The 26,865-nt window shown below is 40.9% G+C and overlaps 1 protein-coding gene across 2 annotated transcripts in view; it reads right to left on the bottom strand.

The window, feature by feature from the left end:
• LOC127570576 (E3 ubiquitin-protein ligase RNF144B-like) overlaps nucleotides 1–25,051 on the bottom strand; it is a 56,361-nt gene extending 31,310 nt beyond the window's left edge. The window contains exons 1-3 of one of the 2 annotated variants that reach the window (XM_052016251.1): nucleotides 24,724–24,960; nucleotides 18,807–18,847; nucleotides 2,608–2,805 (exon numbers count right to left, since the gene is read on the bottom strand). In XM_052016251.1, coding sequence (XP_051872211.1) covers nucleotides 2,608–2,769 — 162 coding nt within the window. In that variant the 5' untranslated portion in view covers nucleotides 2,770–2,805; nucleotides 18,807–18,847; nucleotides 24,724–24,960. Of the gene's footprint in view, nucleotides 1–2,607; nucleotides 2,806–18,806; nucleotides 18,848–24,723 lie in introns of both variants that reach the window. The other variant, XM_052016252.1, reaches the window with a different exon arrangement.
• Nucleotides 25,052–26,865: the final 1,814 nt, after the last annotated feature.

Here is a 26,865-nt window from a genome sequence, read left to right as displayed (position 1 = left end):
ATTCAGTCCTTGAAACTGCTCTGCCAGTCAATCTGATAACATTTTGTCTATACTGCACTCCCTTTGCCCGCTGTAAGTCCATACCTCTCAATGTCTTTACAAAACAGAAATCTAAAGATTGCAATCTTGAAATTTCCAAATATTCAAGTATCCAGAGAATTTTGGGGAAAAGATTTCTCTACGGAAAAAGTGCTCTGTGTCTTCATTCCTGAAGAGCTTAACCATGAATTTATGCTTTTCTGAATTCCAGCAAAAATAGCTTCCCTCACTCTATCCCAAAAAAAATCTTTTTAATAGCCTTTGTCTTCAATTAAATCCCCCACTCATCTTCAAATCTTAATGAAATAAAATCAGTAACTCTTGGAAACCAAGTATTATTCTCGTAAATCTACATTCTACTTTCCCCACTGCTAATGCACTGTTAATGATCATTAACAAGTAGTGTGTCTGTCTCGCAGGATCTGTTTAAGAGCAATTATTTTCCTTCAGTGAAATAAAAAGGCAAAAAAAAATATCCTGTTGCTTGTCTTTATTTGGGGAGATCTGTGCACCTGGATAATTAAAGGCAAACCATTGCATTAGAGAGCGAGCAAGCAGACAAGATTATGGGTGTAAAGGGAGGAAACTAAATTAGATTTAAAAATTAATTAGGAAAAACAAATTAGGAGCTAATTTCCACCCCCCCCCCCCCCCCAAGAGATTTTGGAACTGAATTCTGCGGGGGGGGGGGGGTTGGTGGCGGTCACATCAGTTTACCGTGCAATGATCTGGTTATGGACTGGACCTATACAGCTGATTTAATTATCCAATAACTCCAATTTTGTTAAAAAAAACTTAAAACTTTTTACAGTACAGTAACAGGCCCTTCCAGCCCAATGGGTCCACACTGCCCATTTAAACCCATGTTAACCTACTCACACCTCTTTAATAGAACATTAAACATTAATGAGAAGATATATTAGTATGCAGGAACAGGCATGCTTTTTATTAAAAAAGGTAGATGCAATATCAGCAAATTTGAGATAAACTATTGAGTAAAAGCAGCAATGGTAATTAAACTTTGATTGGGAAGAAGATAATCTTCTCTGCACGCTCTCCAATACAACCACATCAAAAGATACTGGGCTCATTTACCTGGAGCATAAAGGGTTGAGGGGTAACCTGACAGTGGTATATAAAATTAGAAGAGGCTTAGATAGAATCCTTTTCTCATAGTAGGGGTATCAAAACAAGAGATCATAGGTTTAAGGCGTGAGGGAATCAGACTCTCATTAAAGTAACTGAAGTTGGTTAAGAGAAGTTGTTTTTTTTTTTTACACACAAAGAGTGGTTGATATTTAGAACGTCACCAGAGGTTGGGGTGGAACTGGATGCAATTACTACATTTAGGCCTCATTTAGACAGGCACTTGAATAGGCAAGGCATTGAAGATATCGACCTAATGTGGGCAAATGGGATGAGTATGGATGGGCAAAATGATGGTGGATGTGGTGGGCTGAAGGTCACGTTTCTGTGCTATACAATTCCATTATCACCCTGTGAGCAGAGGAATACATGCACTCAGGTTGTTTTTACAGCCTCTTGAAGATGCCCCACCATCAAGGATATCTTCAAGAGGCAATGCCTCAAAAAGGCAGCATCAATCATTAAGGACCCTCACCATCTGGGGCATGCCCTCTTCTCATTACTACCTTCAGGGAGGAGGTACAGGAGCCTGAAGACCCACACTTAATGTTTTAGGAACAGCTTCTTCCCTTCCTTCAAATTTCTAAATGGTCCATGAACACTACCATGTTATTCTTCTTTTGCACTGTTTATTTATTTTATAACATAGCAATTTTTATGTCTTGCACTGTACTGCTGCTGCAAAACAACAAATTTCATAACATATGTCAGTGGTAATTAACCTGATTCTGATCGAGATACAGACCATGAAGTAATGATGAGTTTATTTAAAATTCTAAGACATTGGTTGAAACAGCTTGCAGGACTAGGTTCCATGCTAGAGGAAAGATAGAGGTGTAGTTTCACTCAGATACAGCCAGGTAAAAAGAAACACAAAAAGATCCTGAAAATCTTTGACTTCTTCTTCAGAATTACATGTTATTGGATTGACTTGCAATACAATGAATTTGGAAGAGTGCTGGGGAAACATCTTTCCACAGAGATGTATAAAACTTTAGAATTCACTTCCAAAATTCATGACTGAGGCAGAAACAATGTCAATCATCAAATTAAATTGGACAGGGTATAAAGGAAAAAGATTAAAAAGGGACATGGAGAAACTAACTGTGCTTAGAACTACTTGCACAAGAGGAAGATAAATGGATTGGTTGGACTGAAATGCTCAAAAAGATAGCAATTGTTTTCGAAGAGCTCTAGTTTATGGAAGCCAATTATGGCAGCATTGGAATAGTAAAGTTCAGAGACAATAAAACATGGGTCAGGGACTGAGACAGAAAATAGGATATATTCCTGAGGTTTACCATTTGCAGGAAAGCTGCATTTCTCCTAATCAACTGAAATGACAGCAATCTCATTTAGATCTTTGCAATGAGTTCAGTTTCAACAAGCTCATCTCTGTTACAAGTTGTTGAGAACACTCACCAGGGTACAGAAGACACAGCTGCACTGCTCCAGAGTGGTCATTCTATCAGGAGCGTATTCACAAAGGCAAAGCTTGCACATCACCAGTGGCTCAAGAGTCAGCTCACTATCCACCGATAGACCTTTTGCCATCGCCTGATGGGTCTTACTAACCATCTCCATTCTTCTGAGCTAGGGCACTGGATGTGGCCCTGGTACCTGTAATAATTACAACAATCAATAAAGATGCTATCATAACATCAGTTAGATGATTCAGTCAAGACTTTTTTCTCATGCATAATCTCAATCAGTGAATTCCTGTTTTGATAAACTATCAAAGGTTGAGCATTCATTTAAGAGCATCATCATTCACTTCAGCTGCTTCACACTACATCAAAAACATTGACTCAGTGAATCTATTGTTTCTGAACTCTCAGGCAGTGAATATGATAGGTAATAATTCTAAACTATCACCTGACCACTCCATGAACTCACATTTAAACCTAGCTTTTTTTCTCTGGAAAAAAATGTATAAGCACCTATTTGAATCTCCAGACTAAAGTGGTCTCCACAATTATAGCAATGATCTACTCCACAATTGTCACTGTTAGTCAAACCTACAGTACAGCAACCAAACTAGTCAAAGAAATAGGACATGCACATGAGCAAGCTTTACTTGAATTATTTTTCATCAAAATTCTTCTCTTGTAATTCACACCTTTGTTACGATAATTTGCAACACAAGTTCAATCCATTACTTTCATTGGAATAACCTTATTCAAACAAAATTCAAAAAATTGAATTTGGCCAAGTTGTCTTGGAGTAAGAAATGTTAACCCCATTTACAGCTTATAAAACCAATACATTGCAGACCAGTGTTATTAAAAGGTGCATAACGTGCTGCCCTATTGAAGAGGCTTTAAATGTATCCCCTTGCTGCCTTTTTAGGTTAAGGTCCCTTTTTTTGAAGAACACCAAAGAGCCACAACATATTTTACATAACTACCACCATACAAACTAGTTATTTGTACTTGTGGGATCTTGCTGTGCATCTATTCACAGTATACCTTGGAAACAGAGACTACGCTCCAAAGAATATGAAAAATGCCTCAAAAGCTTCAAGGAATAATATACTATTAAATTGCAAGGTTTTATTTCTTGCTATCAATATGCTTTTCTTTTTAAAAAAGTCCCAGTCTTTCCATCATTTGACATCTCACCAACCACGCAACATCAACAGGTCTAAGCAGACAGAAGGGTGTCTGAATTTCCATCCAATGCCACTAAGAGACTTGCCTGAGAACCATGGGATAGCTTCACACTTGGGCTGTGGTCATCACTGGCAAGGCTGGTATCTATTACCCTTCCATAAATGTACTTGGGGTGATGGAACCACTGAAGTTCTTGTGGTGAAGGGACCCATGTAGATCTGTTATGAAGGGACCTTCAGGCTCTATTTCCAACAATAATGAAGAAACTGTCATACAGATTCAAGCCAGGTTAATGTACGGCTTGGAGGAAAACTTGCCAGTAGTGGCACTGAAATCAGAAGTTCACCACCAATTTCTCACACTGCTGAGTGTGAGAAGATTAACACTGGTTTTGAGTTTCATCTAGCTGTGTAGAATGACCACAGATCGTAACAAAGACAAGACTTCTGAAACTGTTCTAAGCAGAATTCAGTATCATTACCATCTGAGAAGCATAATGATCACAACACAAAGGCATTGCAATAAAGTTTTCCAAAGAGACAGTTGGGAAATTGCAAAATCTCTCCCCCCTCACCCCAAAATTAGGTGAAGATGCTCTAATCCTTGTGAGAGTGGTTTTCTACTCTTGGCTCATTGTGACTCATTGGCTAGAGGTGATAAATTTGACATCTGGTACCATTCCAGCAAGCTTTTTTTTTACATTTATCAGTGAGATCCGTGTGATGAGCCAAGCTTCAAATGCTGCAAAAAACGGTCCCCAATATTCATCACTTTAAACAAATGTATAAAATTTAGAACTCCAAGTTTTTACTACTTGGGAATGATGATACATACTATGTTTTCAATAAAGGATTGCACTTCAGAACTCAACCACCACCACAGAAGGACAATGATAGGTGGAATTTGATCAGTTTGAATCAATCAAGCCATCTTTCTTACGTTTTTATTGAATGTCTGTCAGTTGTGTTCACACCAGAATTTGCATTAAAGCATCTCAGTTTGTTCATTCTCAGTTAGCTTCCTATTGATTATATTCACGAGTCTATTATCCCAATTCTTTGCATGTCTGCAGACTGAAAGACATTAGCCCCCATCTTCCACTTGGAATTCCCAGCATTTACCTCCATAACTTTCTGCAAAACACAGAAGCCCCAAACTACACTGGAGCTGCTTGCTGGCTATTTTTCAGTTGCACACCATTACTGGATTCCTCATGGAGAAATTGCCAGTAAACCTTTTCCAGGTTAGACCTGGTGTATGTGTAGTGGCTGCTTTGTGGGCAGTACAGTGGCACAATAAGTGGTGCTGGTGCCACACAGTTCCAGCAACAAGGCCGACTTCTGGTGCCATCTGTACAGAGTTTGCACATTCTCCCTGTGACTGTGTGGGTTTCATCTGGGTGCTCCAATTTCCTCCTATGTCCTCAAGATGTGCTGATAGTGCTGACAGTTAATTGGCTCCTGTAAATTAATCTTTCGTGTTTGGGGGTGCCAGAAGAATCAAGGAGGAGGGGAGTTGATATGTGAGAGCAAGAGCGAGAGTGAGTGAATATGTTAATGGAAATAAGTGGAGTAATGGATCCAATGGGAATGATCCAAGAGCCAGCATAGACTCAAGGGGCTGAATAGCCTGCTACTTCATAGGGTAATGTGAACAAATGAGCATTCAGTTCAATGGAGAAGAATGGTATCAGTTATTAAACATATATTTTTAAATTAGCTTAAATGTATTTAATTGTTTTATCACACTTTGGTGCTTTTTTTAAATACTGATTATTTTTTGAATGTTTGATCTGCATATTGTTTGTTGGCCAGTTCAGCCAACCAGCTGTCAAAGCTTTTCTGTCGGCTTCTGCCACATTATGCTGTTTACAGCTGTAAGGAACACAAGGTCTTGCCAACCATAACCAAGTCAGCTCCGTTCAGGAAGGTACTACCGGACAGTCCACTGCATGCAACTCCAGTGGAACTGGATGGGAAGCAGCTGCCAGGAAATTCCAGGTCAAAAAATATGTTCAACTGGTGCCTACAGCTGGTAATACAGTGATTAAAATATTAATAATTTCCCAATTAGAATCCATGCAATGTTGCACAGCCCACACTTAGGTGAAGTAAAGCACTTTCTACCAGAGTTAAAGCTTCAGGTTTGTCACTCTATAGGAAGCAAATGTTACTTGTCATAAGCAGACACCAGCTTGAACAAGTAGCTTTTGCTTCCTGTCCCAAAAGATGTTTTGAAGTGTTCCAAATACTTTTGAAGTGGAGTCACTATTGTACTACAGGGCACACATCAACAATTTGCACACCAGTCAACCCAACAGAGGATCATCTGAGGAATAATTATTGGACAGGACACCTGGAAGAATGCCTTGCTTCACTTTGAAATGCTGGTCTGGGATTGTACACATCTGAATGGGATAAAAAGGTAAATCCCACACCCAAAAAGTGACACTTGGCTTTTTCATTTTTTTCCTATTTCACTAGATTGGTGCCAAAAAAATGAGACACTAAAAACTGCAACACAGAGCAATAAATGTGCTAAACAGCAAAAACAGCATGCAACACCAGAGGTAAATGATCTCAGAACCAATGGATCAGATTGAAGTTCTGCCGTCCTACCACATGTAATTGAGCAGTGATGGTCAACTATCAGGAGGAGGAGATAGGGCCAAAGACAAAGGTGAAGCATTCACATCATGTGCAGCCAGAAGAGCCAAGGGGATGATCTATCTCAGCTTCCTCCTGAGATCCCCACCATCACAGAAGTCAATCTCCAGGCAATTCAATTCATTGTGCTGGTAAGAAACAGCACTTTGTTTTGCCAACCATATTTCTAACACTTCAACACTTTTCACTTGACCCTAATCCCACCAAACATGTTTAAGCAGCTTCTTGTGTGTGAAGGAAGACAAGGTATTGTCCATGTCACCTAAATAATAATAGTAAAGAATCTTACAATAAATAGGAACAGGAATGATGGAAATATTCATTATACCAGGCAGCAGTGGAAAAAAAAGTTATGTTTCATTAGAACAGTTGAAAGGTCAATGTGAAGGTTAATTGCTTCTCCCCCCATGGAGTCAATGAGACTAGAGTTCTTCGAGCATTTTCTGTTCTTACCAGTGACCTCCAGCATCCATGTGTTTTTCTTTTAATGTTGCAACAATCCTCATTGCAAGCAAGAAATTTTAAGATGCAGTGCAACATTTCTTATGCACAATGCAATCAGCAACAGTGTACATCTGTGGCATTCATTCAGAAATGGCACCATAATCCTTCATGTACATGACTTGCAGCACTGACTCAAACACAGCTGATACTGCTTTTGCAACCCTCCGGGATAAAAATGCACGTCTCAAACAACATGGGACATGAACAGCTGTGCAGACATAACCAAAGTCTGGGTCCCTCCTCCAAAAGAAGACTTTAAAAAAAGCCCAACTCTACCCGAACTGTTGTTCAGGAATCCAGCAGTGGAATGTCATCTGGAACATTCAAGTTTCTGATATTATCCATCTCATTTTCTTTTTGCTGGGTGCCACGCAACCATGGTGATCCAACACCCAAGTACCCAACTCCCTTCATGAGATCCCATTGTCTAGAAACATCACTAGAGGGCCAATGCTCCTTCACATAGTCCAAACATAATTACTGAGCAAACACACCTCAATGCTGCACCTACTACAGAAAGAACAAAACTATTTATCAGTTCGTCACTAAACATCCTCTTCCAAAATCAATGGTCTTGCTTCACGGCAACTAGTAGTTTTAAATTTATCTAAAGAGCACAAAACAAAGATCAGGAGAAGGCCACCTGACCCCTCCAGTCTGCCCAGCCACATCCCCCTCCCCCCACCACCATCCCATTGAATACAATCATGATTGATCTGTCTCAACTGCCCTTCTGTGCATGTTGTTCCCATAGTCCTCCGTTCCCCAATTTTTCAAAAACGTATCCACCTCCACTTTAATTCCTTCTAATGATCTAGCCTCCACAGCCCTCAGATTCACCACCTCCTCAGAGGAAGTTCCTAAACACCCTGGTTTTGAATGACCATCCCCTTATCTTGTAACTTTGTTCCTAAATTCATGTCTCTCCCAATAGGGAAAGATTTCAAATCTATCCCGTCATGCCCACTTAAGAGATATGGAGAATTATTTTTCCTCGCCCACACATGGGGTTGTTAAGTCTTTTGGTGGTAGAAGTAGAATGTGTAACAACCATCAACACCAAAGATAGTAAATACTTGGGAAAAAAGATAGACATGAGGCAATACATGATATCACACTAAGCAGCTACCTCTTGTAAAGAGAAAGCAGAGCGAGGAAACAAATGGTCTATTGCCATATAACGTAATTTATTTGTGTAAAGAATTAATGTACTTAAATATCTGTCTGAAGGAATGTTGGGGGGAAACCCAAATGCACTAAAGCAAGCTTGGAATGAGATTACAAAGAATATTCAAAGCCAACACTTGGAAAAGGAAAGAGGAACTTGTTTTACTCAATGTTCAACTCCACGAGCAACAAGCTGAACAGGGGAGGGGATCATTGCATGAACAGGTGATAGATTGATTACACCAGAAATGATTGTGGAACAAAAGACCAAGGTACTCCATTATTCACTAGAATACCAAATTGGAAGATTACCAAGCTTTTGAAGAGAGCCCTTAAAAATAAGACTTGCAGCATCCCCAGTAAAACATGCTGCTTTCCGAAATAAGAACCAGCAATATTTGCAGAGCAAATATTTGCAGTATTTTACAATGCAATTTTACATGCAATTAATATAACCAACATAATGCTTGTTCAGTGAAATTTCTGTATCAACTCCAAAGGACTAATTTTTGTTCTTAAAGCTTTCTGATGCATTCTCTACAAAAACCCCTTCAGAAGCACCTGGGATCTCACCTCAAACACTGCACAACATTGGTCACCATAGCAGAAACATTATCAATAAAATACAACTGAATGTTATCTGTGCAAACATTCCTTGAAGGAGAAACTTTACCATGAAAATCTGCTTAGAGAAAACCATTTTGGAGGTGGCAAGCAACAGCCAGAAAATACAGTCCAGGTTATCTGGTGCGTGGATTGACCAGGCCACCCTGAACAAACACAGCACTACCCTGGACAGAACCTCTGATCTCCCCACAAGATGCTCTCACAACTGGAAACCATAGGCACAGCCGCCTTCCCTCTCCTCTCCAAGATGGAAACCAGGGCGGGGCACCCAGACAGAGACAGTACACAATCTTCCCCCCCCCCCCCCCCCCCCCCCCCACCACCACCACCACAAACCTCTCCTAGGTGTAGGCACTTGGATGTGTACTCCCCTCCCAGATGGAGGTATTTCCCCCTTCCAAATCTCTTGGCTAGAGCCCATTTAATTAAATGCTTGCTCAGCTACTAAACTACTCTCAGTTGAGAAATGTCCTCAAATCATATTGCATAGACAATAATGTACTGTACATTTAATGGCTTTTTATGTTTGTTTTAAAGACATGCTTGAGGCATTGGCCTCCATTACCCTGGTTCATCAAGTGTCAATGATAATGTTAAATTTAGTCTGTGACCAATGTTTCTGCGCAAACTTCAACCATCAATGACACATTATCCATCATCACCCATATCCATGGTGATCTCAGTGAGATTGTCCTGCTACTGCTTCAACTCTAATTGTTACAAGTCACCAGTATATCTCGTCGCCATTTATCTCCAGTGTGCCATAAGTCTTCATTCTTGCATTTATCTCCTGTTCCTTTTCTTTTTATTGCCCTTGGCATGATTCTCCGTGAGCATGGGGCCAACTTTCCAATGTATAACAAATGGATTTGTCTCTACCCTTCCACTGCTACCCATGACTATTAGCACATTATTAGTCAAGTTATCTAATGTGAAGTTGTAAGTGAGCTAGAACTAGCTACAGCTCAGTTCTGCCAAGAATGACATAATGCAACCTAAACACCTCAAATTCCATGCCCCATTCCTGGGTTCAATGCCCCATTTCCAGATTCCATCCCCCACTCTTGCTGCCACATTTAGTTCATGCCATTTGTGCATGACTGAAGTCAAACTTCATGTGGGATATATCACACTCACAACCCACTTCAACATCCAAAATCATCCCACCACTTCTCTTTCCTGACCACGAGTGTTGAAACCCTGATGCCTTTGGGCAGCACACTGGCACAGCTAGTGATTACTGATTTACAGCTCCAGTGACCAAGTTCAATCCTGACCTCCAGTGCTGTCTATGTGGAGTCTGCATGTTTTCCCTGTGATTGTGTGGGTTTCCTCTGAGTGGAGAGTGTAAAAATGGATACTTGACAATCAGTATGAATTCTGTGGGTCAAAGGGCCCGTTTCCATGCTGTCTCCCTCTAACTCTGCCACTGTCAGGCACAATCCTCTCACCGGCCTCCTAAATCTAACCCTATACAAACTCCAACTCACTCAGTGTCAATCCAATCTTGCTCAACCATTCTGCTCCTTGTTGCCCAGCTGACTCCACTCCTTCAGTACATCAAATTTTTTAAATCTTTGCTGAAAGGTACAAATCCACTACAATCTTGTGAAGCTTGCATGATCATCCTGAGGGGCAAGGGGAAGTCAGAGAAATTCCCTACTGGTTTTCCTGGGGTGGTAATTAAAACATGGGAAGTTACATCATACCCAACTGGACATGCTCTATCTAGTCTTCCCTTTTGCTAAATAACCTCATGCCTCCCATCTAGATAGGAAATTCTCATGTTTTAATTACCACCCCAGGAAAACCAGTAGGGAATTTCTCTGACTTCCCCTTGCCCCTCAGGATGATCATGCAAGCTTCACAAGATTGTAGTCTTGCTCACATCCTTTTACCTAAATATAGTCTGCTTCAAATTCTTTACTTCTTCCATTTATTCCATCAGTGGTGATCAGCAGTGCAACCATTTTGCCCCCATTCTACTAAGTGTCACTATACAAACTTTTTCATCTCGCTAGGTCTCTCGCTTCCACAAACCATTGTGAAAATTAATTCCCATTCCTGCTCAGCTCAGACTGCAGTGAGGCTCTCAGAGATGCTCTGCTGTTCAAATGATTGCACAGGTGACACAACAATGCAAATTTGCTGGTTAATGAGAAGAGGTTTGCATGTAACTTTCCATGAACTTTCATGTTATTAATGTTTACAGAAAGTATCCTAATCTGTGAAATGTCAAATGTTTAAAGGTGGCTCTGTTGCTGGAGGAACTTCCATAGAAAGGCTGAATAAGAATCTACTTTGTAAGCAAGTTGGATCACTATAGCAGCCATTATAGGAGCAGCAGCATGAAATCTCACATCCTGAAGACCTCATTTTAAGCTTAATGAACTGTACCTCCGTGACCAGAAGGCTGTGCAGTCACAGGACAAAATCTCAGGCGAAATGCCAAAACATTACTGACAGGGTGCTACACTGCTGAGGCATTAAGCCAAGACTTGGCCAATAATTATCCCTCAACCAAATCTAGAGCTCCCATTTGCTAGCCACTTTAATTTGCCTCCCCAATCCCACACAGTCCTGTCTGTCCTAGGCCCCTCCAGTGCCAGGGTGAAGCTAAGTGCAAACTAGAGGAACAGCACCTCATTCTACCTGCATAGTCTGCAACCTGACAGCACAAACATTAAATTCTCCATTTTCAGGTAACCTGCTCCCCCTCTGTCTGTTTTCTCTCCTCCTCCTGATTTACTGAGTTCCCCCTGGCCCATTGAATTCCTCCTGCAGTTTGTTTCTTGCTCTAGATCCCAGCATCTGCAGTCTCTTGTGTCTCTATCACACTGTTGTTTGCAGGGCCTTACAGTACAAACTGGTTGCTGTAGTTCCCACATTGCAAATGTGCCTACACTTCCAAAAATCTTATTGGCTACAATGCACTTTGGGACATCCCAAGAGCATGAATAAACAGGATATAAATGCAAGTCTATTTCTCTTTTAATAATCAGAACGCTTGTTGCCCACAGTATGATTTCAATGAAAATGTTGTTTACCAGACTTCAAAAATCCTTTCAGTAACTCTTACTGGAGCCCCTGTAGGTTTTTTCCAGTATAGGTCTAAAGCAAGTGCTATTTAATAAATAAAGCACAACACACAGGGAAATCATTTATAAACATTCAACAGATTTGTTGTTGACTATTGATGTTGATTATTGGTCATTCAGTTTCATAGCAGAGGGTTGGTTGTCTCATATTATGAAACATCAAGATTGTGACCATAAGGTAAAACCCACAAGCGCCAGAAATCTGAAAAGGCATCAGCCTGAAACATTAACTGTTTCTCTCTCCACCTGCTGAGTGTTTCCAGCATTTTTTGGGTTTTATTCAATACCTTGAAATAGTTGAAGCTGAGATCAAACAAGCATTTTCAATGTGTTTCCACAATTGACAAATAGTTAAAATGAGTAAGCGAGGAGTTCACAGAATGATTACAGCAGGGAAAGAGGCCATTCTGCCCATCATCCATACTGGCTCTACAAAAGAACAATCCAGCTAGTCCTTACTCCTAGTCCCTTGTCATAGCCCTGACAATTCTTTCCTTTTAAATACTTCTGCCCCCACTATTCTCCCTGACAGTACCAATGCTTTCTACTCATTGCATAAAAATGGTTTCACACATCACTTTTGATTCTTTTGCCAACTGCCTTCTTTCAATGTTCCCTAGTTCTTGATCCTGCACCAATGAGAACAGTATCTCTCTCTATATACTTTGTCCAAACCTTTGATGGTTTTAAATACACCTCTATCAGATGCCCTCAATCTCTTCCATTAGGAGGAGCTGAAATTCTTTATTTTGATTTTATTTATTTATACAGCACGGTAACAAGCCCTTCTGGCCCAACAAGTCCGCTCCGCCCATGTAAACCAACTGTAAGTCTTTGGAATGTGGGAGGAAACCAGAGCACCTGGAGGAAACCCATACAGACATGGGAAGAACGTACAAACTCCTTACAGACAGCAGCAGGAATTGAATCCCTATTGCTGGCGCTATAATAACATCATGCTAACCACTATGCTACTGTGCCACCCCAAATTCTAATTCCTTACTAATTTAACCAGAAATGGAGGCAAGAACAAGAAACAAGGAAATCACTACACCCTTAAATACGAGAACAGAAGGATTAGTTTCCAGAGAAGTGCCCCAAACCCACTTTGCTGCCTGATGCCCATAACAATTGATTCCAAAGGGAGTTCCAGAATCTAAATCATCCCAGGTTTGAATATGCTCAAAGACTGAGAATCCACAGCCCTCAGTTGGAGAGTTTTAAAGATCCATAGCCCTCTAGACTGGACAAATTTCACCCAATATCAGTCCCAAATAGCCAACCCCACACCGCATAACCAGACCTTTTGGTACAGGAAAAAAATAGCCTCAGCATCTATTTTGTCTAGCTTGCTCAGAACCTTGTATACGTCAGTCGAACTCCAGTGTATATATAGGTCCATCCTACCTAAACTCTCCTATACCATTCACACAGTTTAGGCCCTCACTCCAACATTACAGATGGTTTTCAGATCGGCAGCCTACTAATTCCTGTAATCTCTTCTTTAGCCAATTGTTATATATCCTCTACATTACCCCAAAAAGCCCTCATTACGTGCAATCTTTTGTGTGGCACTTCATCAAACACCTTTGGAAATTCCACTGGCTCTACATGATCATCATGCTTATTACATCCTCTCTGCATACAGTTACCCTTTCATAAACCTATGTTGACTCTGTCTAATCACATTGAGATTTTCTACATGCCCTGGGATATTGCATCCTTCGTAATGCATTCCTGCATTTCCCAGATGACTGATGTTAAGCTACCTTTTGATCAACTGGGACCATCCCCACATCCAGCAAAATTTGAACTATATCAGCAGCTACCACTTTTCAAACTCCAGCGATGAATATAATATCAAGGCCACTTGTGCTTTTAATTCATCTTTCTTGCAAGAAATGCTGCTCTATTAAGTTAAATCCTTTAAATCATTTTCCTTCTTTATACACTGGTGAAGTTACCAGATCTTTGTAGAGAAATTGCTTGAAACCTGGAAAGGCACCTTATGTAATTGGTACATTGCGAGATAACATATGTTCTTGCTCAAGGTTTTATGGCACAGAAAGACCCAAGATACTGTACCCCTATAAAGAGGTCATTGCCCATTCATGAAGCAAAAGGCCATTCCTTAACATCTTCTGCCATTGCAAGAACAGGCAAGTTGTGGTAGGTCCTTGGGGGGCAGGGGTAATTGAGAAAAAAACAGGACCTCAATAGGTTAATTAGGAGCACTGGTCGATCAGGGAAAGAACTAGAAGATTTGTTCTTTTATTCCCCCCACCAAAAAAATCTACAAAATTTGCCATTATAAATACACACACATTTACTGTGAATGCTGACAATCATTCCATTTGTTTAGACAATTTACCTTGTTTCAGCATGGCATCAATTTTTTTGTTCATATACATTCCACGAACTGCAAGTCGGAGGAACTTTTAAAAACATGGGTTCCAGCCCCTCACTGTCCAGTGGCAGGGGACCCTATACTTCAATGATAGCAAAACAAAAAAAAACTGCGGATTCAGGAGTCTGGCACAGAACCAGAAAATGCTGGAAGAACTTGGTTTAAGTTCTTCCAGCAATTTCTCCCTATCATTGCCCTTCTTTGACATTCTCCCCAAGTATGTTAGCATCTGTGGAAAGAGAAACCAGTTACTGTTCGAGGTCAAAGACCTTTCATCAGAACTAAGAGAGAAAACAAGTCAATCTAAGTAACTAAGAAGATGGGGAAAGCCACTGGGTGGAATAAATGGACTATCAGTAACGGGGTACAATGATGTAGCCAATGAATGGACAGTTAAGCTCCTTCATCTATGTAAGGTGTTGCTAACATTGTGAAATCTGAGTGATGCTGCATCATCTGGCCCACTGGGACATGCTGAGCGGGCCAGACAATACAAGTGAAATCGGTGAGGTGGGGGGTGGGGGGGTTGGAATGGGCGGGGGCTGTCCTGATACAAACAGGAAGAAAGAGCAAGTTGAGCAATATTGAGTCCTGAAAGCTGCAGCATCCTGTAAACCTTTGCACCTTCTCAAAGCTTTGACATTCTCCCTGAATACATCAGCCAGGATTAGCAATTCTCCAACCGGGGCATAACTGATGACTTTAAGTCAATATATTCCAGCTTTGTTGTCAATACATGCATTTTTGACCATTCACCTTAACAAATCAAAAGGGTCTAAACAGATACTGAAACTTGCCTTCCTCCCCCAAAAAGCAAGTTCCAGTAAGAGCACAAGCCAATAAAAATTAGTCTCAGTCTTTATTAATGTGCCATTACCATCATCAGATATACTTACATTACTGAACCATTTAGTTTCTCACATTGAGCTCACACCATTATCTTAGCAACCACCCCTATCATTTATTGACACAAATAGTCCCCAAGAAATAATTACTTCCCACAAACACTTGATGAAACTGTTTAAAAAGACTTGTTAACCTATATTTAGGAGAAACTAAATTTGGCAAAAGATTACATTCCTCTGAAACACATTTATATTGAAAACAGTTTGAACCTATTCTCCTACCTACTGTGACCAGAGAGACAAAACACAGCTGTCTTTTATGTATCCCATGCAAAATCACAAATGCTCCCTTTTCATTCTCCAATCGTAGATTATTCTTTCACTTCACTATAAGCATCTCTGCTCTTTATCTTGAATACAGGATGGAGCCTCTGGCCATCAGGACAAACATATGTGCACAGAAGGTTGTCCAAAATGAGTGCCTTGCTCAAGAAACAAAAGCACTCTGCAATCCACAGGAATGATCTTCAGAATACATGTTGCATTTTAGGGAGTAATGAGATAGTGAGATACTCAGATGGAGGCAGTACAGAAACACCTGGGGTTATGTAGTTGTCTTGTAGCCTTACTGTGCTGGCTCTTCATAATTCCAACAAGAATAGTGGCAGAGCAGAGACAAGTGGCCACAAACATCACAGCACTGCAGAGAAGAGGATAACCAGAAAGCAATGGCAATAGCATTGTGAAGAGAAACACTATTGCCATTTGTAGACCATTACTTCCACCATAGTAATCTTCCAATGCACTGCATGACACCAGCCAGGAAGCAGAAAATTACATGTACAGTATTAACTTGCAACCCAGATAATACAAAAAGGAACAGTTTTCCCAAGGCACTGGGGATGACTTCCAGGGCAGGCAAAAGTTCCACCAATATGATGGGCCAATCAGAAATAGTTTCCTGGCAAAGTAAACAGCAAGAGGTTGTGGAGGAAGATGTTCAAGTTGGATGGCATACAGCCAAGGGACGAGGATAGCAGCAATGCAGTAAATTGGTCAAGAGCATGTGCAGGGAGATAAAGTTTAGGACAGATAAAAGACAAGTTACAAAGTGAAGACATCAGCAGAAGAACCTGAAAAAAAACGATAAACGTTAAGGAAGATTATGAACATGTCTGGCTTGTGCTTTTTTCCCCCCAATGTTCATAAATGAATAAAGATAAAGGAACGAGAGGTATTAATTGCAACTGGTGATCTAGAACTAAAAGAATGTCATGTGAAATTGGAAGCCAAGTATTACCAGTTTTAATGTTTTTTCTAAGAAAAATGAAGAGGAAGTTGATGCAACCTTCGTAAAGACTAGTTTGTTACCATTAATAGGAAAAAAAAATTTTTTTAAATGGTGCTCAATAACTCTCTTTTTTGGGTAGTTGCAAGAAAAATACATCCAATTAAGGATGATTACTTAAGTTGTACATGAAATAAGTCTCAGACACTTGTGGTAACCAGCCCTGAAGGCAAAGAAATTAACCCAATCCCCTCCACTCTGCCTAACTTCTAGTGTTGTCACCATATACAGCCTTCTAAAACAAGGAGAAATGACAAGCAGAGGGGTACAAAATACAGATAAAACTCTGATAACAAGGAAAAGCATAGAAAGGAATCAAAATATAAGATTAGAAAGTAAAAATAAGATAAGACTAAGTCAGTGTAAAAGGAAATAAAGTCTTTAGTGAGGAAGACGATAAAAGTAAAATCAAGATGCCAAATCAATTTTAGGGTAACTAATGTAGGCTGCTGGAATTTTGTAAGAGGACATGTAAAATATACTTGAAGAAAAATATTCAAAGAACAACTTTAAAAAAAATTAATGAGACTGTAATTGGAAAAGTACCCTTGCCTGGCTGGTATAAGTTCCAAAATTCTGATAGATTTAGCAAGAGGGAAGCAGAGAGTTCCAAACCATAAATTCTCAGTAGTTCCCAAGAAGTAAAGATAGACAAATGTTGAAACCTACTTTTAAAGAAACAGGCGGTGATGGAGCGAAAAGTGGAGTGAAGCAGAAGATTTCATTTTGGCTTCCCTTTCCCCTAATCTCGCAATGGAAAAAAATGAAAGGATCCAAATAAGGGTTTTAATATTAGGAAAGGGGCAACAGTTGGGAAATTAGAAACAAAATAATGTCAAGATAAATTCTTGGAGCACAAAGGTTTCTTATTACAGATAGCTTCTGAAACAGACCTCTTGTTAAAATGAAACCAGGTAAATGCGCGAAACAAGATACGAGTAATTTGCCAATAAAAAGGATTATGGTAGACAGTTAAAGAGGTGCCACAGATATTGTGAAAATGACCTCCTTTGATGCTGAATTTCTTGCAATACCTGTCAAAGGTACTCTAGTGTCACATGTTTCACCATGAGAGTGGAGGAAGCACTGACCCAGTGTACAGACGACTCGTGTTATGGGAGGGTTGCTTTCCTGGAAAATGGTGTCTATCGTAATTTTCCTTAACGCGAAGCCACATCATCTATGCATACATCAAGAAGCACACGTTGAAAAAAAAAACTAAACTGAGTGGTTAATTATTTACTTCCCCCCACCCAACTCCCACATAAATTCCATAAAAGCGAATTATTTCCATATCTCAAATTTTTGCACAGTGATTTGTGAATTCTGCAAGGGCAAAGTTCTGTAATCCAAAAGGCCATAATGCAGGGGGCACCTGTACTGAACAAGTACAGGGTTGCAGTTACTTTATGGATGTGTACAGTGTCAATAACAATGATTCAATATTGTAACACAATTATTAATTCGTAAAATGTGACACACCTGCTCTTAAGTATTAGAACCCATCTGCTCCCTGGCAGTAGTGATAAACAACAAACCAGTTTTCCTACTTTTGTTTCAGAGTTCAAACATCTAATTTTGCTTCCAGATCTCTGTGCAGGGCACACAAAGGAATCTAAGCCTTTGAAGTTCACTTATTTAAGCCTCCAGTTCCTCAAATTGCTTCCTGATACATCAGCAGTAATAAGTTACATTTGTTTTGCAAGTAGGATGTGCAGCTTACTCAACTGGTTTACAGCAATAATTTTCACATATCAGCCACTATAATACGATCCGATTCATTCGGAGTAAACATAATAAAAACCCAGTTAAAAATCTGACTTGTTTTTCAAAACCTATATTATAAAAGGGATTAAGTGACAGCTTTGAGATACACAGAAGAATTTGTATTCTGACCTGCAGCAACATGAGGCACCAAAATACACTGGACCCCTTGGTTTCGTATCACCCAATTAAACCAGGGATATGCTGTTGCCTCAACTTCAATGACATCAGCATTTATGCTTTACTCTTCTTTCCTAATCTAAATCTATCAACAAAACCCTCTATTCCTGCTTCCTCATATGCTTGTGAAACCTCCCCTTAAATTTGCCTAAGCTACTCTCTGTGGGAGCAAGTTCCACATTATCTTTGGGTAAAAAGTTTCACTGAATTCCCTAAAGGATTTCTTAGTGATGATTTATATCAATCCCTCCACTTATGTTCCTCACCACCAATGAGCACACTCTCACTGTACCCACTCTATAAAACACCATCATTTTGAAGTTTACCCATCAGCCTGCTTTTCTCAAGAGACACAGTCAGTTCATTCTTTCCTGATATGTACACGCTCATTTCTGGTACCAACCTTGTTAAATCTTCTCTGTGCCTCTCCTCTACATGCTTTTCCTAATAAGACAAGATATTTTTATTAGTCACATGTACATCAAAACACACATTGAAATACATCTTTTGCGCAAAGTGTTCTGGGGGCAGCCTGCAAGTGTCACCATGCTTCTGGCGCCAACATAGCATGCCCACAGCTTCCTAACCTGCATGTCTTTGAATGTGGGAGAAAACGAGAGCACCCGGAGGAAGCCCACACAGACACAGGGAGAATGTACAATTTCCTTACAGACAGTGGCCGGAATTGAACCCAGGTCACTGGCGCTGTAATAGCATTATACTAACCACTACACTACTGTGCCTGCCCACATGAGTATACTGTGTATGCAGTTCTTTGTGATCTAACCAAGGTTCCACATGTCTTTAGCACAACTTCCCTACACTTCCATTCTCCCCCTCCAGAAATAAACCCCATTGCTTGGCTTAGTAGCACGGTAGTGTAGCACTTAGTGTTACGCTTTACAGCACCAGCGACCCAGGTTCAATTCTCACCGCTGTCTGTAAGGAGTTTGTACGTTCTCCCCGTGTCTGCATGGGTTTCCTCTGGGTGCTCCGGTTTCCTCCCACATTCCAAAGACCTACAGGTTAGGAAGTTGTGGGCATAGTATGTTGGCGCCAGAAGCGTGGTGACACTTGCGGGCTGTCCCCAGAATACTCTACACAAAAGGATGCATCTCACTGTGTGTTTTGACGTACATGTGACTAATAAAGATATCTTATGTTCCTCTACGCCACCAAGACCCAGACCCTCCAAGAAATAAGTGACCTACCTGGTCTTCCTCCCAAAATGTTCTCACATTTCAGTGTTGAAGTTCATTTGCCAATTATTTCCCTATTCCGAAAGTTCGTTCACATTCTTCATTAATTTGTTGCTATCCTTCTTGTTATCGTATATTCTGGGCCCCATCCCTGCCACCCACTACCCCTGGCTCCTCACCAAACACACACCAATTTGGTATCATCAGCAAGTTTGGATACTGCATCTTGATTCCCGAATTTAAATCACTAATGTAATCACAATGTAAATTGTGAACAGCATTGATCATTGTGGCATACCACTACCCACATGCTTCCACTGTGAATAGTCACTCTTTACTCCCACTCTCTGCTTTGTCCTGAAGCCAGTTAGCAGCCCATTTTGCTACTTGTCCCTGACTCTGCATATTCTCACATTAGTCATTTGTCATTCATATGGAGGAAGACATCAAATAGCTGGTCACCCAAGAAACCATAGCACAACATCAGTCAAGGGAGAAAAAATAAATTAAAAAAAGCATTGGATGAGAAATTTAAAAAGAAAATAAAACAATCTCAGAATTTGAATGTTACTACATCTTCGCCCTAACAATAACCATGAAGGGAGTCTTTGCCAGTGATATTCTTGATGCTGCAATACCAGCAGCAAGGCTCTGATATTTCACTGTTGATAATAACCAAAGATACAAGTCAGGCATGTGGCCAAGTTGTGAATTCTATAGGATCACCAGTGGGATACAGTCAATTAATGACAAAAGATCATTGAGAAACAGGATTCATTCTGTTCGCTATTTTGCGAACAGGTGAGCTCAGTCAGACAGTGCAGACACAGACCCTTCAACCACCATGTCCATGCCAATCATTAAACATACAGTTGCACTAATCCCACTCTAATCCCATTTTATTCTTCCTACAGTCCCATCTACTCCCTCCAGATTCTACCACTCATGTTCATACCAGAGGCACTTTACAGTAGCCAATTTATCAGGATACCTCTGGGACGCAGGACGAAACTGGAGCACCTGGATGAAAACGTGGTCACAGAGAAAACCTGCAAACTCCACACAGATAACAGGGGTCAGAGTTGAACCCGAGTCACTGGAGCTGTGAGATAACAGCTCCCCTTGCTGCACCACTGTGCCACCCGAAAATATCCTACTTTGAAATGGGAATAACAAAGGTTTTGGTTGACATGACTCCTGTTAAGAGGCATCTTGAGATTTTGGTAAGTGAGGAGGGACCTCAGAGTGGGTGAATCCTGAAAATAGCTATCTCTGGGTTGACTTATGAACACCCAACCACCTGCTTTTCTCCACAGATGCTGCCTGGGCTGCTGACTTCCTCCAGCATCATCGTGTTTTTCATCTAGATTCCAGCATCTGCAGCCCTTTGTTTCTCTAGTGTTACTGCTCCGCTGTGAAGTCTCTTCAAGGGTGCCCACTTTGAAGAAGTTTTCTTCCTCTCTTTGATGGAAACTTCATGAGTCCCTCTCTCACTGTTCCACCTCTGTGATCTCCTCTGCTCCCACCCTGCCTCCACCTTTTTGTCCACCTATCACTGCTCTGCTTTACCCTCCTATATATTGGGCTTCCCCTTTTCCTATCTTCAGTCCAGAAGAAGGGTCCTGACCCGAAACGTTGACCACCTGCTATTCTCCATGGATAATGCCTGGCCTGCTGTTTCTCCAGCATCATCATGTTTTTCATCTAGATTCCAGCATCTGCAGTCCTTTCTTTCTCTATCTTGATTCCTGGCCAGGCTGGAAAAGAACTCCAAGAAAAATTACATTTACTCATCTCCATTAAAGAAAAACAAGAAACCCAAATTGTCATTATATCCAGACGACAGATCACTCAATGCTTGCAGTGGGCAGACACACATTAAGTTTATTTTTTTTAAATTAAATCAAGTACAAGGAGGTTTATCACACTACTGTGTATACCACACAAAAAAAATCACTCGCATTCACCTTGAGAAAAGTAGCATTCATAATATACAACATATTCCAGCTTTTCAAAGGAAACTTTGAATTCTGCTCCAGATTACACTATCATAATTTATCTGCGATTTTCTCACTACGTAGAGAGTAACTCAGTATCTTGGTTTAAGCAGTCAAATCGTGATTCCTTTCCCCGTGAACACGTCACCCTGAGCTTTGGTGTCTGCTCCTCTGCAGGGCAGCAGAATGGAGTTTCTATGCAATTGCCCTTGATTTTCATAGGATAGATTCCAACACCGGCAAGAAACAACACCACTCATCCAGCAACATAGAATCATGTAGCAGAGGCAGCCTTTAATTCCATTGTATCTATGCTTTTAAACCTTTCAGGCATTTATCCTATTGTATTTTGAAAGTTACCATCCTTTCAGGCAGTGCACTCCAAATTATAACTTGCTACACACAGAAAATATATGCCTCCACTTTCCTGCATTACAACGATAACCACCCTTTAAAATTACTTCATTGGCTTAAGCAACAGTGTGAAAGGCACAGTTTGATGGCAAGTCTTGTATGGTATTTCTTGCTAATATGATTTGTTTCTCTCTCTTTGTTGCTACCAGGTGAAACTGATGGTGCTCAGGGAAATAATCTTATCTGACATAGGCAGAATTTGGGACAGCTCCCAGCACCATTATTGCCTGATGGTCACACCTCTTGCTGTTGATAATTTGACTTGAGAATTGGTATTGGTAATAATAGTGTGAGTAGTCTTAGGCTACAAGAAGATATTGATGAGTTGGTAAAATGGACAGAGCAATAGCAGATGGAATTTAATCCTGGTAGGTGTGAGGTGATGCACTTTGGGAGGAATAATAAAAGGTAGGACATACACAATGAATGGTAGGGCTCTGGTGAGTATTGAGGAATAGAGGAAACGCTGTACAATCAAAGGATCCCTGAGATGGCAGAATAGACGGTAGATAAGATTAAGACACATGCCTTTGTTAGCAAAAGTATAGAATATAAGTACAGAGAAGTTATGGTATAACTTTATAAAACACTGGTTAAGCACTAGATGAAAAATGATGTGCAGTTCTGATCACTACATTACAGTATGGACATGATAGCATCTGGAGAGGATGCAGGAGATTCACCAAGATATGGCCTGGGGTGGAGTGTTGAGCATTCAGTTAGGAGGAGAAACTGGATAGATTGGGTTTGTTTTCCTTGGAGTGGAAGAGGCTGATAGGGGATCAGTTTCATGTATACAAAATTATGACAGGTAGACGGTAAGAAACTTATCCCCCTGCAAAGGTATATAAAACCAGAGGGCATCGGTTTAAGGCTCGGTGTAAGATGCTTAGGGGGAATCAGAGAAAGAATATTTTCTCCCTGAATGTAGTTGGAATCTGGAACTGTCTTAAGGGAATGCTGGAGGCAGGTAGTCTCATGACATTTAAGAAGTATCTTGATGAGCACTTGAATTGCCAAGGCATACAAGGCCACAGACCAAGTGCTGGAAAATAGGCTTAGTATGTATGAGTACATGATGGTCAATATGGACATGATGGGCTGAATGGCCTTTTCTGTGATGTATGGCTCCACAACCTAGTCATTTTTGTGGACATAAACTTCAGAGGAATGATTAGTAGTCTACTCTGATATGACTGGAAACCCACTCATAGGGACTAGAAACCCTGTCTGCAGCTTCTAAAGATCCTAAGTATGGCCATTCCACATTATCGTTGATCATTTAAAATAGTGAAGCAAGGCTGTTGACCATGATGAGCATTGCTTTTCTTGGGCGTTGCACCACCTCCACCACATTCCTCCTTTTCACAGGCCTCTGCCACTCCCAAACACTCAATAATGGCCTGTCACCAGAAAAACCTTCCACTTTTCCCACTGAATACTAGTTTGAATGCAATTTATCCTCTTTCCCATCATGGGAACATTTTCTAAATGGAGCTGACTTGTGCCGGGTTTTCCAAAGAGTCTGTTTCTGTGCTGGATGACTTCACAACTCTAAAAACAATTGCCAAAAATCCGAATCCCTCCAGCATTTCGTGTTTTAATTTCAGAAGGTCAAGTAGTACTTCTGGTGAGAGAAAAAGTAAACTTTATTTTATTTTTTATTATTTTTATTTACAGCGTGGTAACAGGCCCTTCCGGCCCAACGAGTCCACCCCACCCATTTAAAACCCAATTAACCTACCTGTAGGTCTTTGCAATGTGGGAGGAAACCGGAGCACCCGGAGGGAACCCACGCAGACACGGGAGAACGTATAAACTCCTTACAGACAGCGATAGGAATCGAACCCCGATCGCTAACTCTGTAATAGCATCGCGCTAACCGTTACGCTACCGTGCGTATTTCCAACATTTTTGCTTTTTGTAACTAAATGCATTGTACCCAACCGCGAAATAATGATACACATTTGAGCTCCACTTAGTTGAAAGCCCAATTAGAGGCTTATGAAACCAACTAATCTTCCACATTACATGGGAATGGAGTAACGCCCGTAACCCATCAAAACATTAGCAGCAGGAACTACTGCCATTGCGATATTATTTCACTGATCTTCATAAATCATAGTTCAATGCATTTGAAAAACCCCCAGTTACAATGATCATGAATCAACCCGAGGCATAATCAGTACATTCGTTCTTAAAGTCTGCTGTGGAAAAAACAAAGTTAGTTTCTGATCTCTAATTTTGTTCAGAAACACCAACTACTGTCTACTACGAGTTAACCTGTTTGCAACACACCTTTGGCTTTGAAACAAGTTTGGGTAGACATTGACAGGTTTTTTTAAAACGTTACCATATCAACCAAATAATCCTGGTGTCGGTGAAAGCACTCGGTTTTGCCAACACACTTTCAGTTCGGACTGCGATTACGTGTCATAAAAATTGAACGTTATCAGAGAAACTCCCGTTAAAACCGTGACAATTGTGCGTGAAACAGTCTGATATTTTCAAAAGAAAACAGTCAAAACATTTTACCCCATCAACAAATTCTACGTCCGAGATTTCTCACAAAGACTAAAAGCAAAACTCCTCTAACAGCAACTGTACGGGAGTTTCTGTTAGCCAATCTACCTGATATTTATTTTTTAAACAATGCCTTGAGAAGTAGTAGTGATCAACTTTAAATCTATTTCATTTTCGCATGCATTACCTCTGAACAAGGAGAAATCCAAGCCCAACGAACAGTCAGGGAAAACTGCTTGTCTGTGACTTTAATTCTGGTATGGAAGCCAAACAGTGCCTTGAAGAAACGTACACACAATGCCGCTTTTCAGCTGTTGCAGCTTAGCTACAGACTGCACACAACAGTTCAAACACCACAAGCAACGAGGACAGAGCGTCAACCTTCAGATGGTTTATCCGTATATCTGCAACTTCCTGAAAGACTATTTTGGAGAGCGGAGTGAAGTGGAGGGGCGGGGAGTTCTCGTTTTAAAACCAGCGGACACCACGTCAAACCTGCCTCCACCCACGGGGATGGTGATTTAGCAGGAAGCGGAGCGTAGAACTTCCTTCTGTCAGAAATTTAAATATTGATATTAAGGAGGGCTCATCTTTTCCAAACCATTGCTGAGTACGGCAAAGAGGAAAGATTGCTGCGGGACTGGTACCCTCCTCGACTAAAGCTGATAACAGTTTTAAAAAGTTTTAAAAATGTAATATAAAACTATTCATGAAAGCAAAAGTTTGAAAATAGTAGTGCATTCTGATTAATAAACTTTAAGCAAGGCAGAAATATTCACCGAAACGAAACACGGTATAAACAGCGTATCATCCGGGCAATTTCAATGAGATTTGTTTTTGCCCTATCCATCTCCCCCCAGCGTTTCTTCGATCTAAAATTCACCAGTTTTCTCCCTGATGAAGTGTTTTCAACCTGAAACCGACAGATTTCCATGGATACTGCCTGACTTGCTTTCTGCTTTTATATAAAGAAGCTCTCCGTTCTGGAACAGGGTTGTTTAAGCTAATCGTGTACAGTTCTTTCACTCTGTAGGTCATGCGCCTATCTCTAGCTCTCAGTACAGTTCAACCAATTGGATGTGGGATGAACTGTCCTTCTCAAATTCCCAGGAGGAGGAATCATGGTCCGATTTTCCTCTGTATTTCAACTGGTAAGGGGGGGAGGGAGTGAAGTGGAGTAATTTCCCCATCTCACCATCACCAAATAATTCTTTCAGAGTTTCTTCCTGAAGCAAGATCGGGAGCACAATCCATTAGACCAAATACAATCCAATTAATGGGAAGTGATTGTGGACTAATCCTGTCCTTTGTACCCTGGCAATGACACAATGCCTTTGCCTCGTTCACGTGATCATGGGTGGTGCAGTGGCACAGGAGATGGTACTATTGCCCCACAGCTCCAGGGACCAAAGTTCAACCTTGCTGCCTGTGTGGAGTTTACACGTTCTTCAAATGATGGAGTGGGTTTCCTCCAGATGCTTTGGTTTCCTCCCCCTCTCACCTTAAAGATATGCCCTCTGGTATTTGACATTTCTACTCTGGGGGAAAAAAACTCAGCATTTCTACCCTATTTATACCTCTCAGCCTCCTTTGCTCCAGAGAAAACATTACAAGATCTGTGGCTAGATGTGTGGTGTTCAAGACCAGCGATCCAGAATCCTACAAGAAGTCCAGGTACGACCTACAGAAGGCCATCATGAGAGCAAAAAGGCAATTCCGTGTGAAGTTAGAGACATGGATGCACGACAGCTGTGGCAAGGTTTTCATGCCATTACTTCCTATAAGACAAAACCTAACAGCATAAATGGCAGTGATGCTTCACTCCCTGATAAACTCAAAGACCTTTATGCACACTTTGAAAGGGAGAATAACACTACACCTGTGCGAATCCCCACAGCATCTGGCGACCCTGTGATCTCTGTGTCAGAGGCCGATGTCAGAACAATCTTCAAGAGGGTGAACCCTCGCAAGGCATCAGGTCCCGAGGGTGTACCTGGCTGGCAACTGAAAACCTGTGCCGACCAACTGGCTGGAGTCAGAGGTCAGAGGTTCCCACCTGCTTCAAAAGGGCAGTGATCATACTGGTGCCCAAAAAGAGCAGGGTGAGCTGCCTCAACAACTATCACTGGGTACCACTCACTTCTACTGTGATGAAGTGCTTTGAGAGGTTGGTTATGGCTGGAATTAACTCCTGCCTGAGCAAGGACCTGAACCAGCTGCAATTTGCATACCGTCACAACAGCTCTACAGCGGATGCAATCTCACTGGCTCTCCACTCCGCTTTGGAGCACCTAGACAACAGCAAAACATACATCAGGCTGCTGTTTAT

This window comes from Pristis pectinata, chromosome 5 (assembly GCF_009764475.1).
Source record: "Pristis pectinata isolate sPriPec2 chromosome 5, sPriPec2.1.pri, whole genome shotgun sequence".
Lineage (NCBI taxonomy): Eukaryota > Metazoa > Chordata > Chondrichthyes > Rhinopristiformes > Pristidae > Pristis > Pristis pectinata.
Note: the sequence above shows the minus strand (reverse complement) of the source record. Positions and strands in the feature narration are given on the sequence as shown.